The sequence below is a fragment of the Gracilinanus agilis genome, chromosome 2 (assembly GCF_016433145.1).
Source record: "Gracilinanus agilis isolate LMUSP501 chromosome 2, AgileGrace, whole genome shotgun sequence".
NCBI classification, from domain to species: Eukaryota; Metazoa; Chordata; class Mammalia; order Didelphimorphia; family Didelphidae; genus Gracilinanus; species Gracilinanus agilis.
In genome coordinates this window covers 285,263,709-285,280,312 of record NC_058131.1, presented here as the reverse complement: position 1 = coordinate 285,280,312, position 16,604 = coordinate 285,263,709, and the positions used below count along the sequence as shown (strand labels likewise).

The 16,604-nt window shown below is 46.2% G+C and overlaps 2 protein-coding genes across 2 annotated transcripts; one reads left to right on the top strand and one right to left on the bottom strand.

The window, feature by feature from the left end:
• Nucleotides 1–302: 302 nt before the first annotated feature.
• CFAP157 (cilia and flagella associated protein 157) lies at nucleotides 303–10,668 on the top strand. Its single transcript, XM_044661361.1, has 8 exons — nucleotides 303–451; nucleotides 1,595–1,866; nucleotides 5,605–5,758; nucleotides 6,183–6,450; nucleotides 7,449–7,579; nucleotides 8,174–8,324; nucleotides 9,647–9,822; nucleotides 10,221–10,668. The coding sequence occupies exons 1-8, from the start codon at nucleotides 303–305 to the stop codon at nucleotides 10,468–10,470; spliced, it is 1,551 nt and encodes a 516-aa protein (XP_044517296.1). The 3' UTR covers nucleotides 10,471–10,668.
• Nucleotides 10,669–11,132: 464 nt separating this feature from the next.
• Nucleotides 11,133–15,898, bottom strand: PTRH1 (peptidyl-tRNA hydrolase 1 homolog). Its single transcript, XM_044661362.1, has 5 exons — nucleotides 15,803–15,898; nucleotides 12,905–13,124; nucleotides 12,569–12,668; nucleotides 12,243–12,288; nucleotides 11,133–11,717 (listed from the first exon to the last, which is right to left on the bottom strand). Exons 1-5 carry the CDS (start codon nucleotides 15,896–15,898, stop codon nucleotides 11,523–11,525), a joined length of 657 nt encoding a protein of 218 aa, XP_044517297.1. The 3' UTR covers nucleotides 11,133–11,522.
• Nucleotides 15,899–16,604: the final 706 nt, after the last annotated feature.

Genomic DNA, 16,604 nt, shown 5'->3' with positions numbered 1-16,604 from the left:
CTGAGCTAAAAAACAGTTTTTAAATGAAAAATGGAAAAGGAAATGTATAGAGCACTTTAAGGTTCTCTGAGTCGTTTCATCGCACTCCTGTGAGGTCAGGAGGGCAAACATGGTGGGCTGGGCGCTGATCTGTGCCGGGCAGGGCAGGGCTCCTTTAAGTCCATCTCCCTCCCTGCGTCCATCCGTTGCTATGTACCGGACTCCGGTGGGGAGAAGGAACAGCTTCCTTAGCAACGGCTTGGCCTTTTAAAGGGCCAGTGGCCACCGCCGCAGCCGCCCAAGCCTCAGCTGCCCTCGCTGCCATGGGGCCCAAAAAAGAAAGTGCGGAAGGGGGGAAAAAGAAAGGCAAGAAGGGGGAACCATCGCCTAATCCTGCAGAAGAGGTCATCACGGAGGAGATCCGCAAGTTTTATCAAATCCAGATTGAAGACCTGGAGAAGCGGATCCTTCTGTCAGTGAGCCGAGAGGCCCAGACCACAGCTAGCCAGGGTTCCCCACCATGTTTGGGGCGATGGGGTGGGGTAGGGGGTGGGGACAAGAGGGGCTAGGCCGCTGGGAGCAGGGCCTCTGGCCCCTACAGGTCCCTTCCAGGGGCCTCCAGTTAACTGTGTGACCTTGAGCAAGTCCTTCCCCCTCTCTGGGCATCAGCTTCCCCATCTGTAAAAATGAGAAGTCAGAAGCAGGTAGGGGGCACAGTGGATAGAGTGCCAGGCCTGGAGTCCAGCGGACCTGGGTTCAAATCTGCTTTTTGACACTTCTTAGTTGTACGACCCTGGGCAAGTCACTTAACTTTGACTATCCAGCCATTGCTATTTTTCTGTCTTAGAACTGATATTAGGACAGAAGGTAAGGGTATAAAAAAAAAAAAATTGAAGGGGCTGGAATAGATGGAACCCGAAGAACAAACCAGATCTGAGTACCAGGAAGCTGGAGTCCAGGGGCTGCACAGTCACTGTGCTTGACCCTTGGGACGGCTCTGGACTATAGTGGGAAACTGGCAGTCTGACTTCCAGAGTTACTCACTCCTCTTTCTGGGCCCTCTCCTGCCCCCTCAGCACCTCTAACTCCTCTTCCTCGGCTGACTGAGTGAGCCCAGCTTTCTGCAAAGCTCATTCACATGGAAGGAATGGGGCTTGTTGTGTTAGCCCTCCAGTGAGGGATCTGCATTTTCCAAGGGATGGGGAGAAAGAGAAAATGCTTAACCCAAAGAGCTAAATGGGACTCTTGAGCATCATTTAAAGGCCAGATATTCTGGGAAAGGATAGACTCCTTGGTGTTGTCTTCAAATACCACCATATAATCCAATCTAGCTCAATTCTTTCCAAATTGGATTCTAAAAAAGGTACCTGAAGCACTCCCACCCACTGATGGTATCTGTTTTGTAATTAATCATCAGAGATTTTGAATGGCCCTAAAGCAGGACTCAGAGGGAGCTATTTTGCAGTTTTCTCCAGAAAGGAGGAAACAATAGTGGTGGTTCCAGCCCTTAGATTTTTTGCTCAATGTCTCAGACTCCCAGGCCTTTTCTTAGCTAGCTCTGGGGAGCTCATTTAATCCAGCCCCACTTGACACTTCTGCCTCCTCGATCCCCTAGGTATCAAAGGAAGTGGGATGAGATGGCGGTGAAGTATAAACTCTTTCAGGATCAGTATGAACAGCTAGCTCAAAATAAAAAGGAGATTGTCGCCTTCCTCAAGAATTCCCTCAACAAACGAGTGTTTGAGATTACAGACCTCAATGAACAGCTTCAGGGCTTGCAGGTCTCCAAAGAGATGGAAAAGGAAGCCTTTGAGTCCCAGCTGGCCCAGGTGCGCCATGAGTTCCAGGAGACCAAAGACCAGCTTGTCCAGGAGAATATCATGCTGGGTAAGGGAAGGGCCCAAATCAATTGGTACCTCAACACATCCTTACTGAGCACCAACCATGTGCCAAACCCTGGTTAGGCTACACTCTGGAGGACACAGGAAGAAGAGATAGTGTCAGTGCCTACCTTTGGTGAGCTTATAGTCTGTGGGGGAGATATGATGGAGTCGTACTGTGTTGACTAGGCAAGGTGCCTAGAAGAAAATGAGACTGATTATTTAACAATCTGACCAGAACCCAGATGTCCAAGAGAATACCTTCTTTCCTTCCCAGAGCTAGCAGAGTTGTTAAGACAAATGCGGAACTCTAAAAGCAGATGAAAGGGGGCAGCTGGGTGGCTCAGTGGATTGAGAGCCAGGCCTAGAGCCAGGAGGTACCAGGTTAAAATCTGACCTCAGATACTTCCTAGCCATGTGATCCTGGGCAAGTCACTTAACCCCCATTGCCTAGCCCTTACCACTCTTCTACCTTGGAACCAATACCTAGTATTTATTCTAAGATGGAAAGTAAGAGTTAAAAAAAAAAACAACAACAAATGAAAGAAAAGGCACTTCCATCTGGGAAGGGTGAGGTAGTTTCACTGAAGTGGCATCTGACAGAACTTTGAAAAGAGGTTAAGATGTCAACAAGGTGAAAATGGGGTTGGGTGAAGCTATACTAAGTAGAGGGAGAAAGATGAATGAAGATAGAAATGTAGGACATGTCCAGAGGCCAACAACTGTCCACTTGGGCTAGAGTTGTAAGCTCTATGAAGGGAGGGAGTATGAATTAGGACTAGAAAGGGAGGATGTTAGGCTTTGAATTCAGTCAGATGACAGATTTATTAGGCAGTGGGTAGTCACTGAAGGCCTTTCAATTAAGGACTGTATGATCAGACCTATAGATCTTCCAAAGAGGCAGCCTTTGCTCAAAACATTTCTGGAATCCTGTTTGGGAACTGCCATCAAGAGTCACTTTATGAGTCAGAAAATAAGCTTTAATGATTTGAGTCGCACCCCATTTGTGATCCAGCCCAGTCGCCCACACTCATCATCAGACTTGGCTAGGAATGACTTGTGGGTGATTCCAAAAATCAAACCTATCATCCAAGGAAGCTTGTTGTGTTCCCCTTCTGCTAAAGAATCAAGAAAGTAGAAGCAGAATATGGTATTCTTTTATTCTTCTAGCTACAGACGTGGTCATTTCAGTAAAAAACAAAACAAAACAAACTTGGTGTCAGGTGAAGAGTAATTTATAAAGAAAGAGTGAATAGAGTGGTGGAATTTGGAGTCAGGAAGACCTAGGTTCAAATCCTACCTCTGACACTTACTAGTCATGTAACTTTAGGAAAACCACTTAGTCTCTCTGAGCCTCAGCTTCCTCGACTCTGAAATGGGTCTAATGGATTAGTTCCTTCTCCACAGGATTTGGTGTGAATCTCAAATGAAATAATGTGTGTAAAGTGCTAAGAAATCATCAGTTATTATTAGACAGAGGTGAACTCTCTTCAAAATTTCCCATGGTAATTTGTCTATCTCTCCTGTCCTTATCAACTTCATTTTGTCTTTGTGTAACTTGCTCTATCAGGCAGCTGGTTCTTTGAGGCCAGGAACCATGATGACTTTAATTTTTGCTTTCTAGTTCCCAAGATTCATGCCTTTTTTCTTGTCATTACTTCTTTCTTGAAGTGGAGGAGACAGACCTAGCAAGGGGACAATCTATCAAGAAACATTTATTAGAATAATATGGAAACAGATTTTGAGCGATAATATATATATAGCCCAGTGGAATTGCTTGTCAACTCTGGGAATAGGGAGGGAAGAGGAGAGGGAGACAACATGAATCATGTAACCATGGGAAAAAATAAAAAATGAAATTTAAAATGAAAAAAAGAAACATTAAATACCTACTTCGTGCCAGGCACTGGAGATATTAAATACTTAATTCGTGCCAGGCACTGGAGATATAAAGACATAAAATATATTTTTGGGAAATTAAACCTTTGTCAGAGAATTTTGTTATCCCAGTTTGTTGCTTTTATTCTCATTTTAGTTGCATTGGTTTTGTTTGTACAAACCCTTTTTAATTTAATATAATCAAAATCACTCATTTTACATTTTGTAATGTTCTCTTTCTCTTGCTTGGTCTTAAATTCCTTCCCTTCCCATAGATCTGACAGGTATACTATTCTGTGTTCACCTAATTTAGTTATAATTTCCCTATAAAGACAGAAAATAGATAGTCTAGGCCTTCAAGGAGCTTCCATTCTAATGGGGGAGCTGGCATGTACATATATAATACAGAATACATACAAAAGAACCACATGATAGTTTTGGGAGGATATGAATAGCTGAGATGGAAAAAGACTTCATGTAGAAGATGGCACTGGCACTGAATGAACTCCTTGTATGGAAACTCCCTCTGCCTACAACTTAATTGTAACTTTTCAATGTTAGAGAGCTGCCTGGGAACACTGACCTACTCACTGTCACACACCTAGCATGGAGTCAGAGACAGGACTTGAGCTCAGAGCTCCATGGCTGGCCCTCTATCCTCCATGCTGGGGTGCCACTCATCTTGAATGTAGAGGGGACTTAACCAATGCTAATTGATTTATTTGTTGAAAGGATGAAGAGATGCCTTCATTGAGGTTATTTAAAGAGAAGGGGACAGAGGATGTGAAGGTTATTCCCAAAGAGAAGCTCCTAAAATGGCCTTGAGCAATGACAGAATCTTTGGAATCAATGCCAGGCTCCCAAAGGGATCATTTTGAAGGGGGTGGGGCAGGATTTCACTCATTTGGACAGCTCAGTTATGGTCTGTTTGTAAAATAATCATCTTTACTTTGTGCTTCCACACATCATTTTGCTTCCACAAATGTTCTCTGATTTCTTACAAGGGAGACATCAGTGTTGAATGAAACAAACAGGGTAGGAAGAGGTAGGATTTGAAAAGGCGGGTCTTTAAAAAAAATGAGTAAAATTGAAATAAATGGAAGGAAGGAGAATGATCCAGGAGGAGGGCTCAGCATGAGCAAAGGTATCTTGTGAGGAACAGCATGGACAGGCAGCCATATTAGAGGAAATCGCCTTGGATGTGAACTCAGTATACCCAACTTTAAATATTGTCTGACACTAGCTGTGTCCATGGATAACTCACTTGAATTCTTGATCTGTTAATTTCCTTACTGACAAAATTGGGATGATATTACTTAAATGACATACAATAGGGCAACTAGGAGGCTTGGTGGACGGAGAGACAGGCTTAGAGAAAGGAGGTCCTGGGTTCAAATCAGACAAAGATGTTTTCCCACAATGTGACCGTGGACAAGCCACTTAACCTCCATTGCCTAGCCTTTACCGCTCTTCTGCCTTCCAACCAACACACAGTATTGATCCTAATTCAGAAGGGAAGGTTTTTTAAAAAAAAGATCTATGCTACAAGATCCTTGTGGGCAAAGCACTTTGTAACCCTTGAAGTGCACCACAAATGTAAGTTATTAAGAACGAGGATGATGACCCTGCAACAGAGAGGATGCAAACAGTAGAGCTGTGGGAAATAAGCTTGGACCCATAAGATACCTGTCGCAAAAGAGCTTGAGGGGAGTGGTTCAAGAAGTGAAGTGAAAAAACAAATTGCCTTAGGAACATGTGGCTAAGGGAAGAACTCTTCACAAACCTCTCTCATGCCACCCTCAGGCCTATTTGAAGTCCTTTAGGGGTGTTGGGGGGCCTGCTGACTCACTAGGACTCCTCTGGACAGGGATGAGGCTGACTGCCCTAGATGATTACCGGATCCAGAAGGAAGACCTCATGGCCAAGTTTACCGTGCTGGAAGGACAACTCAAGAAGGAACAGGAGGATTACAAAAATTGGATTTACGCCCTGGAGAAGGATTCTGTGTTAGACAAAGACAGGTCTGAGCTCCTTAACACCCAGCCCCTCCCCAAGTCTCCAAGGGATGGAAGGAATCTAGGGGTCTCCTGGGGATCTATAAGAGCCTAGATTCTCTCACTCAGTCCTAAGGTCTAGCAAGTCTATCTGAGTGATCTAGTTTCCCTTTATTAGCTGTTTGACATTGGGCAAGTCAAATCCCCTCCCTTGACCTCAAATTCTCTCTGTAAAAAAGGAGGGGGTGGGACTAACTCTCTTTGATCCCTTCCAGCTCTGCTGATCTAGGATTCCATCATCCCATGTCCAATTATAAAGCAAAGCACTCAGGGATCAGAATACAAGTCCCGAGATCAGGGAATGTGGTTTGGGAGAGGGAGGGGATTGGAAACTGCCCACTGGGGAGATCTAGGACTCTGAACCCTAGGAGGCTTCCCCCCCAAACCCCAGAATGAAAAAGGAAATAACCCATCGAGTGAACAAGGTGGCAATGGAGTTTCGCAAGGTGTCCGCTCTCCAGATAGCTGAGACAACCAAGAAAGTAATCCAGGAGAATGTGGCAGTGACCACAGAGCTGGCTGAGATGTCTGACCAAACCCTACAGCTCTGCAATGAGAATGAGGAGCTGAGAATGGACACCAAGGAGATGAGCAAACAGCTGGACTTGTTGGAGGACAACAAAAAGATTATGTCTGCTGTTAGGCTGAATCGACTCAAGGTAACATCTGGCCCACCCGAGGCTGCTCTGCCTGGGGGGCCTGGGAGCTAGGGATCCCAATGCCCTTGCCTTTCCCAGGGGAGACCACCACAGATCTGAATTCATCCCTTCTAGAAATGGGGAGATTGGGGGGGGGGAAGGGGAGAGGACAGGGAGTGGAAATATTTTTTTGGGGGGGATAAATAAACATTCTTCCTCTTCTTCCCCTCCCCTCCATGGCTTAGTTCTTCTGAAAATGGAGAGGGGGAAGAATTTCACATGTTTTTTTCTTAGATTTTTCTAGGCTTTTACAATTCTAAATGTATCTGGCTTGATGGTTTTCTCTGTGCCCTAGGCTAAAGGGAGTGGAGGAGTTATCTAATAAAGGCTTGGGGACAGGCATCAACTTGTGTTTGGTGGGCCAGGCAGACTTAGAAAGAGGCAGTGCTATCCCACCCTTTGTTACCCACTTCTGCATTCTTCTCCCAGGTGCCTTCCTTTCCTTTCAATCCTTCCTTCTGGAGCATTCTAGGCAGAGTACTGGTAATTCACTTGAATAAAAATAACAGGAGAGGGAAGTAAGACATACTGTGTGACTTCCCCATAGCAGCAAACCTCCCAGGAGAAACACCTAGGGCCTGGAGGAGGAGAGTAGGAATGGGGTGGCCTGCAGGAACCTGTGGGGGAAGAGTAGCAGCCTTTGGCTTGTCTGTTACCCATAAAGCCCATCATCAACTCTTCTCCTGGCTTTTTTTCACCCATAAAGCCCATCATCACATCTTCTTTCCTCCACCCATGTAAGCAACCAGGTGTCTCAGTGGATAGGACGTTGGATTAGAGTCAGGAAGACAAGTTCTAATCAAGCCTCAAATATTTACTAGCTATATAACTAACCAAAGGCGAGTCACTTAACCTTTGCCTCAGTTTTCTCATATTTATGTGTCTTCAATGTAGATCTAAAGTGCTAAGTCAACCCTAAAGCACTGTGGAAATGCTAGATATTGTTATTATCATCCTAGCTGATATGGTTTCTGGCTGAAAAGTGTGAGCAACAGCAGCAAAGGATGGCAGAATCTGAAAAGATAAAAGCCGTCCTGGAGCAGTTAGAGGTGGCCTTCCAGCAACTACAGCAGGACAACCATGACCTGAGGTAGGCTATCGCTGAGAAGAGGCATGGCCAACTGAAAAGTCAAACCAGACAGGCACATTAGGGTATGAAGCCATAGTCCCAGCTCTGCCCATCCAAGTACTGATCAAGCAATGATTCTTCAATTTACCATGGAAAGCTGTTCACTTTGAAATCCTTTGTTTCCATTTTAGGATTAAACTGTGCATTGGCTCCAAAACATAAGAGCAGTAAGGGCTGGGCTATTGGAGTCAATTGACTTGCACAGGGTAACACAGCTAGGAAGTATCTGAGGCCAGATTTGAACCTAGGACCTCCCGTCTCTAGGCCTGACTCTCAATCCACTGAGCCACTTAGCTGCCCTTGTCTAATACATATTTAATAAATTTAAATCAGAGACAGAAGCCAGAAAGCTGTATCTATAAAATGGAGATAATAGCTGGGACCAAATGGCTTCTTGAGGTTCTTCTCTTAAATAAGAGATTTTATAAAGAAAAGGCCTGTCTGGTTCTTAGAGGTGAATAAGCAATTCTAAGACAAGACAGTCCTGCCCTAGTCCTCCCTTCTTTACTTCTAGATTTGGGGGAACCCCATGATTCCCTGTCTGCCTCTCCTCAGGTACGATTTGGAGCAGCTAAAGAAAGAGCTCAGGTTCTACCAGGCAGATGGAAAGAGACTAGCAGCGCAGCTGGAAAATGAGAAGACACGAAGTGAGAAGGTAGAGCAGGTGCTGGACCAAGCTACATTCCTACTCCGGGATTTGTTGAAGGTGAGGCTTCCCTGCAAGGGACAGTGACCCTGGCCATAGGCTGATGGCCCCAACAGGTGTTCTTCTACTGAGAACAGCTGAGTGGCTCAGTGGATAGAAAGCCAGGACTGAAGAAGAAAGGTTCTGCATTCAAATCTGACCTCAGATACTTCCTAGCCATGTGATCCTGGGCAAGTCACTTAACCCCCCACTGCCTAGCCCTTACTGCTCTTTTGCCTTGGAGCCCACACACAGTATTGATTCTAAGATAGAAGGCAAGGGTTAAAAAAAAGAAGAAAAGAAAAAGAGAGAGAACAATTGATAAACTCCTGTTTTCTGTGTATGGGCAGAGAGGTGATAAACTAGGAATGATATCAAATTCAAATAGAAATAGATCCCTCAGGGGCAGCTGGCTGGCTCAGTGGATTGAGAGCCAGGCCTAGAGACAGGAGGTTCTGGATTCAAATGTAATCTCAGATAATTCCTAGTTGAGTGACCCTGGACAAGTCACTTAACCCCCATTGCCTAGCCCTTACTGTTCTTCTGCCTTGGGATCAATGTATAGTACTGATTCTAAGATGGAAGATAAGCGTTTAAAAAAAAAATAGAACACTGCTGGCCACATAGTGACCTAGAAAACCACAAATTAGCATTATCTATATTGTGCTATATTTTTATTTTATTAAATGTTTCCTAGTTACATTTTAATTGGGTTCATGGTCAGTAGACTATAGGTGCAGAACAAGATAGCTTGCAGAGGGAAGGCTTTTATTTAGAGAGGCCTTTAGTAATGATACGCTTTTCTGCCCCCTAAAAAGAAAAGAGTATCAATGGAACATCTAAAAAAAATTCAAGAGTGGAAGGAAATTCAGAAGGGAACTTTGGGCAATTAGGGCAAGGTTGGAGCATGTTAAATCTGTAAATTTTTTTTCATATTGGAGATCTGTGGTGTCCCATGCAGTCCTCTTTTTCTGTTCTCCCTATTGGGAAATGTCCATGTTTGTAAGGATGTGCAATGAGTTCATTGTAATAAAAAGGAGGTGCTTTTTTGTTTTTGGCAAAGCACTAACGCAGCAGCTTCTAATACATCAGCTCCTATGCTACAGATAGGCACAGAGAGCAGGGGCTAGGGCATACAGGCTATGGACGCAAGCCCTTACATAGGCAAGACCCCACTTTGCATATAGCCTCATTTTACATTCATTTCCTGGAAATAGCACAATGGTTCATGTTTGTTGATGTACAATAAGTTCATCTTAAAAAAGAAGGGGTGTGTGCATGTGTGTACCTTGCACTGTGGACTGCAGATTCCTTACACACACCTTCCACTTGCCTTCCCCTAGATGCAACCCAAGCCCACTGTGGAAGGCCAGTTTGATGTGATCTTCCAGATGGAGCAGAAGGAGTTGCTGCAACAGCTAATGTCCTTGCTGAGTCACGCTGTGGTCCTGGGGCCACATCTGACTGAGTTCATGGGAGCCCGACAAAGAACTCACCCTTCCAATACAGTGCAGGCGAGGTGAGCAGTGGCTAATAGTATTATTAATAATAATTCACATTGGTGTAGTACGATGAGGTTTGCCTTTGTGCTCTTCCCAAAATTTAGTGGTGGTGGTGGTGGGGGTCTATTATTACTCCCATTTTACAGATGAGGAAATTGAGCCCCTAAAAGATTGAGTGACTAGCCCATGGTCACGCATCTAGTAAATGTCCCGGGTTAGTAACCTGACTTCAAGTCCAGTGCTAAAGCTCTTACACCACACTGCCTAACAAGGAGATCCCGTGGGGATGGAGTGGAAGCCTTCAGGAAAGGGATTCTTCACTGTCCACAAAAGGGTGGGTGGGGGTAGGGGTCGTCACTGCTGCATCGTCTCTTTTTTCTCTGGACTCCATGGGCCTGACTTATTGCCTTTTCAGATGCAAGGGCTTCAAGCCCCACAAGCGGATGACCGTCAACATGCCATACAAGCTGTCGAGCATAAGCGCAATGTTCCAGCCATCCCACACTCCCTTCAACCCAAAAGATATCCAATTGCTATCCAAAACCACTCGTCTCAGAAACTATAAGGTATCCGCTGCCCCTGAAGTATTGGGGGTGGGAGCCTTCAGGGGGTGGGGAAGAAAAGGATGGAATAAAATAGAAGATAATTCAGATGAATTTCTCTGAATTTTCTGTTTTCAGATTTCCTTTCCAGACTCCCTGAGTCGGTTCAAACTGCCTGCTATCTCCTTGACCACAAGAAAAAAGAGTAAGGGGAAGAAAGTAATCTTTTCTGCCTCTCCCATACGACTAGAATTGGCAGAAGTGGCCACAGAAGAGCAGCCAGAGGGAAAGGGGGCAAGGGAAGAAGCAGAGGAGGCAGGGGAGGAGACAGAGGAGACTGCAGAGGAGAAGACAGAGGAGACAGAGGAGACAGCAGAAGAGGCAGAGAAGACAGAGGAGGAGACAGAGGAGGAGACAGAGGAGGGAGAGGAGGCAGAGGAGACAGCAGAAGAGGCAGAGGAGAAAACAGAGGAGACAGAAGAGGAGGCAGAGAAGACAGAGGATACAGAAGAGGCAGAGGAGAAGACAGAGGAGACAGAGGAGACAGCAGAAGAGACAGAGGAGACAGCAGAAGATGCAGAGGAGACAGCAGAGGATGTAGAGGAGACAGAAGAGGAGGCAGAGGAGACAGCAGAAGAGGCAGAGGAGGAGGCAGAAGAAGTAGAGAAGGCAGAAGAGGAGGCAGAAGTAGAGAAGGCAGAGGAGGCAAAAGAAGCAGAGAAGGCAGAAGAAGTAGACAAGGCAGAGGAGGAGGCAGAAGAAGTAGACAAGGCAGAGGAGGAGGCAGAGGAAGCAGAAGAGGCAGAGGAAGCAGAAGAGGCAGAGGAAGCTGAGGAGGAAGTGCAAGCTTCATCCTTGGAAGACAAATCTTTATTCCCCCCGGCAGGGACAGAAGAGTAATTAAATGTCCCATCAAAAATTGATTACACAGGTATGAGCAGGTCTAATGTTGGGCAGGGAGGGCACAATGTGGGTGGTGTGAACCCAGAACCATCTTCCTCAATGTCTTTGCCCCAAGCCTGGATCAAGGCTTTCCTGAGTGGGGTTGGTATGCCAAGGCTCTGACCTTTGTGCTTCTTCAGTAAGGCAAAAAGAGGCTGCCTCTCTCCATTGTGGGGGAACAGCCATCTATGAGTTGTGCCCTGGCCCACGGTGGGAGGCCTATTCCTGTCATGTCAGGAGGGGTGGCTTGAACACGTCGCCCCTGCCAGGCTCCGTTGCTGGATGTGGCTGAGTAGCAGTTCTGTGGCCTGCTCCAGCAGCTGAGGCAGTCGTTCTTGCTCAGCTGCTGTGAATCTGTCCAACACGTATCGTTCCACAGCCCCCGGGTGAGTAGGTCGGCCAATGCCTACTCGGAGCCGGGGCATGACCTATGAATTGGAAGAGTGAGTGGGAAACACTGGTGGCTGCCTAGCCAGAAGAGACAACCTCTTGCCCCATGGTAGAAGGCTCTGTGTATTGATTATGGCTTCCTGCTCAACCCCCAACTCTCTACCTTGAAGCCTATACTCAGGTGCCACTGAGAAATTATGACAGGAGCCCCTCAAAGCATAGAAGAGATGAAAGGAATACTGCTTTAGGGGAGGAAGCAAACAGAAGAGTGGCTCCTTAACAGGAGTGGGGCATAATGCTACAATGCTAGGCTACTACTCTCTTTTCTTCCAGAATCCCATATGGCCAGTCCTGGTGAATCAGGAAAAGGGACAGGAGGGACGAAAGCCTAAATACTTGCCCAGGAGGACAGTAAGCTTGGGCTAGAGGCTATTCTCAGGTCCCTTCAAAAATCTTACCTCAGCACTAAGGTTTCAGAGCATGGAGGCCTGATAGGACACACGAACTCTAGTACAGAGCATTAGGTCTAGGAAATGCTCCACTACTCCAGGGGAAAGACTTACATTTGAGTTGAGACAGCTGATACAGGATCGCACCCCGTTGTGACCACTTTCAAGACAAAACCCAGAAAGAACAAGTATCAGAAATTCATTAAAGGCTTGCCTAGAAATCTCAAAATGGCAGGGGCAAGGGAAAGACAGTGGGAAGATGAGGAGACTGGAGGACAATATAACTTATTCTAAGGATGAATAAGCGTTGGGGCTTCTCTTCCCAACATCTCCAAGGAAGGCAGTGATTCCCATACTGTGGGGTTAACACTCCCAGGGCCAAGTATTTCCTTCCTTGGTCTCAAGGTGGGAATCTTTTGGGAGTGGCAAGACTTCCTCACCTTGCACTGCCCCCTAGCTTCATGGCTAGTTTTCCCAGTGGCTTGTCCAACTCATCATGAACCAAGTAGATGTCTTCGGCTGCCAGCTGATACATCTTGGCTTCCCAAGGAAACAAGAGTGAGACAGATGAGGGAAGGAGCAGAGAATTAGGATTCCATCACCACCCTTTTTATCCCCTCCCCACTCACCAAGGGTCTCGGCCACAGAGTTATAGCTAGGGAGAAGCTCAGTGGCTTATGTTTAGGGACAGAAGCTAGGTGACAGGAACCAAGTGACAACCATTCCTCCTCCCCTAAGGCTGGGCAAGGGAATGCTACCAATCTCTGATCTCTCACCAGCCTGGGCCACACTGAGCCCATTGACATTCATGAACTGTCGAGGTTTGAGAAGCACCAGTTCAGCCTCTCCAAGGCAGGCGATGGCCACATCTGCATGGCATTGCTGCTGCTTCCTCCATTGGTCAGCTACATTCAGGTGCTGGGCCAGCTGGTTCAGCACAGCCATGCCTACACTGTGCCGTGTGCCCTGCAACCTGTAGTTGCCCAGGCCAGCCACCTGTGGGTCAAAAAAGTACTGAGCTTCCCTCTGCTTTCTCACTACCCACCCACCTTCTCTCTAACCCCTTGCAGCCGGGCTTCCTTTCACCTATTAATTGAAACTGTTCTCACTAGGTTACCATTGACCTCATCACCAAATCCACAGGTTTGGGTTTTTTCTTTTCAGGACTCATTCTCCTAGACCTCTCCCCATTCCTTCTGACACTGATGATTAGCCCCATAGCTCTTGAGCCTCAAATCCTGTTGACTTCATCTTTGTAACATGTTTATGTCCCCTTCTCTCTGACACTGCTCTCACCATGATGCAGCTCCTTATCACTTCTCACTTGGACTATTGCAATGACTTTCTGGTTGACATCTTTGATGTAAGTGTCTCCCTACTTCAGTCTATCCTCCATTCAGCTGTCAAATTAATCTTCTTAAAGAGCAGATCTGAACCCGCCACCTCCCTATTCAATAAACTCTAGTGGCTCTCTCTATCACCTCCAGTATCAAATATAAAACCCTCTGTTTGGCACACTCTTGTTCCTCCTGGTTCCTTCCTACCTTTCCACATCTTCTGACTCTTCACTCCTTTCTGACACTTCACAAGGTAGTCTGGTGATCTGGTGACACTGGCATTCTTGCTGTTCCTCCCACAAGACATTCTATCTCCTGATGACTGGAATGCTCTCCTCCTTATCTAGCTTCCTGGCTTCCTTCAAGTCAGAGCTAAAATTCTATGAGAAACCTCTCCTGAACCCCCTTATATATACTACTGTTATATACCTTGTTTGTACATATTTGTTTTCCAGGCTGTGAGTTCCCTGAGACAGGTGCTGTTTTCTGCCTTCTCTGAACCAGGCACTTAGCACAATGCCTGGCACACAGCAGATGCTTAACAAATGCTTACCAATTACCTACTTCAAGCTCCACACTCTCATGGGGCCTCCTCCAGCCTCTCTAACTGTTCCTCCTCTTACTCCTCCCAGATAGTTTCTTATTTTCTTCCTTCGACCCTAATATAAGCATTCCCCACGGTGGGGGACTTTCTTCTGTCTTTACACTTCCTTCACAATTTTCTCTGTGCCAGCTTCAATTACTACCTCTATGCAGATAATTCCCAAATCTGTATCTCCTTTCAAGCTTTTTTATATGTGTGTGTGTGTGTGTGTGTGTGTACAGCTAACTTCCCCCATCCTGTCTTTACCTGAGCACCACAATGGCACCTCAAATCCAACATCTCCAGAAATGAGTTCATTCCATCTTTTCCCCCCTACTTGAAAAAACTTCACTTGATGGCAATGGCAGCACCACTCAGCCAGCCATTTAACCCATGTTTCTAATCCTTGGGCTTCTCTTTGATTCTGACCTCTCACAATTATTCAATTAACAGGCTCTGTTGAGAACCTCTCCAAAACCTGTCTGGAAGTAATTTTTTCCCTCTATTCCTATTGGCATCACTGTAATACAGGTAGATCCCTTATCATCATCTGCCTGGAGTTATCACAGCAGCTTCTAGTATCTCTCTGCTTTTTTTTAAAATAATTTTTTTTTGGGATTTTTTTAATCCATCCTATTTAATATGGCCCAAATAATCTTTCTCATCTAGAAATTTATTCTGATCAATTTTCTGCTCAAAAATTTTCAGTAGTTCCCTAATGACAGGTAATATTTAAACCCTTAAATGACTAATTGTATTCAATTCTTGTATTCAAGAACTTTCAAAACCTGGAATCACTCTCTCTTGTCTCATCTCATTTTTCTGGCCTCTTTCATATTCATTAAAAAAAAAAAAACACTCTGACCCACATCCTCTCATACTTCTCTATGTCTTTGCTTAATTCCTGAAATACCATTCCTCCTTTGATTCACCTATTGGGACTCTTTATCAACTTAAAAGCCTTTTCAAATCTGATAATATCCCTGGGACCTCACAAAGTACTATGTTACTCTTTAATAACTATTTATGTATATATAAAATAGCTACAGTATGCCCTACTACATGAGATATGGGCTATTTTCCTATCCCAGTAGGCTGCTCTAAATTCCTTTAGGAAAGAGGTCTTTAACCTTTTTTTTTTTTTTTTTTTTTTTGCTATCATAGGCCCTTTTGGTGAAGTTTATAGCCCCATAATACATTTTAAAAATTCATAATTGAAATAAATGCCAAATTTCAGTTAGGGGTTAGTGAAATTAAAGCTGTAGTTTTTTCCCTATCCAATTCACACGGTTCCCCTGAAGTCCATCCCCAGAATAAAACCCCCTGCTTTAGGGCAAGGATCATGCCTCACCTAAACTTTTTAACTTCCTTAGCACTTAGCACGTTTTTTCCCGTACACTTTACTTAACGAATGTAGATCCAAAAGAAGCTTCTCTCCGCCCTCCCTCTCCCCAGGGTGGTATAACAGATAAAAATGCTAGATTTGGACTCGGAGCACCGAAATTCAAATCCAGATTGTCAAAGACCCACACACACACACACACACACATACACACACACACGATACATTTCGGAGTCCCTTCCAATTCCCTGGCCGCTGGCTGCTGGGGCCCCAGAATCACGGGCTTCAGGGGAGGTGGGGAGAACTGGGGCTGCTGGGAGGGGGGGGGGCTGGCCCCTCGGCCTCCTCCCTTCCTTTTGTACCCCATCTCCCTCCAGCCCAGAAAGCTCCCCGCCTTCTCCCGCACACTCACCAGCCACCTCTTCCCTGGAGGCTGAAGTTCGGGGCCAGTTCGACTCATTCCGCGACTCAGCCAGCTCCACAAGAGTCCGAGCCCCGGGGGCGACATGTCTTCCTCCTTCCTCTCCTCTTACTCAGAGCCGGCCCCCCATTCATCACGAAGGTCCCACCCCCTACGTCAGCGCGGCGTCCAACCAGTTATGACCTCGCCCCATTTCTTCGCCTACCTCACTCCCTCCCAGAGTAGTTTGGAGGGCTTCGGGGTAGCGCCTGCGCGCTGTTCTAGGTTCTGCGGGGACGTGAGTTTTGAAAGGCAGAAGCTGTGGAAGACCGCGGGAGGAAAGCGTTATGGCCGTCGATGCAGAGTTTAAGCTCCTTTGTGAACCAGAAGGAACTCGCTCAGGCCAAGGCCCAGCGCCGCAACCAACGTCGCAGACAGCAGAAGCAAGTTTCCCTTCGAAGGTGAAGAGCTGCCGACCTACCTCCACCATGCCAGCGGGATACACTCCGGCACCCCAGGCAAAGCGTTGCCACCCTGACAGGTGTCCTCGTCCTCCAATGGAGCGTGGGGGCGCGCACCCCTTCACGTCCCTTCGGCTCCTTACTGGGGAGACGGGGCGGAGATCCCGCACTAGCTGTGGGACCTTGGGCAAGTCGCCTGACCGTAGTTTCCTAGGCAAAATCCCAATCAGATCCCCTTCCATGTCTTAAGAAAGTGGGGTGATGTTGGAGGGGGAGAACCTCTCTACTACCCCATTTTACAGTTAGGGAAATTGAGGCAGAGAGGTCAGGTAGTTTTTTTCTAAAGCGCTCAC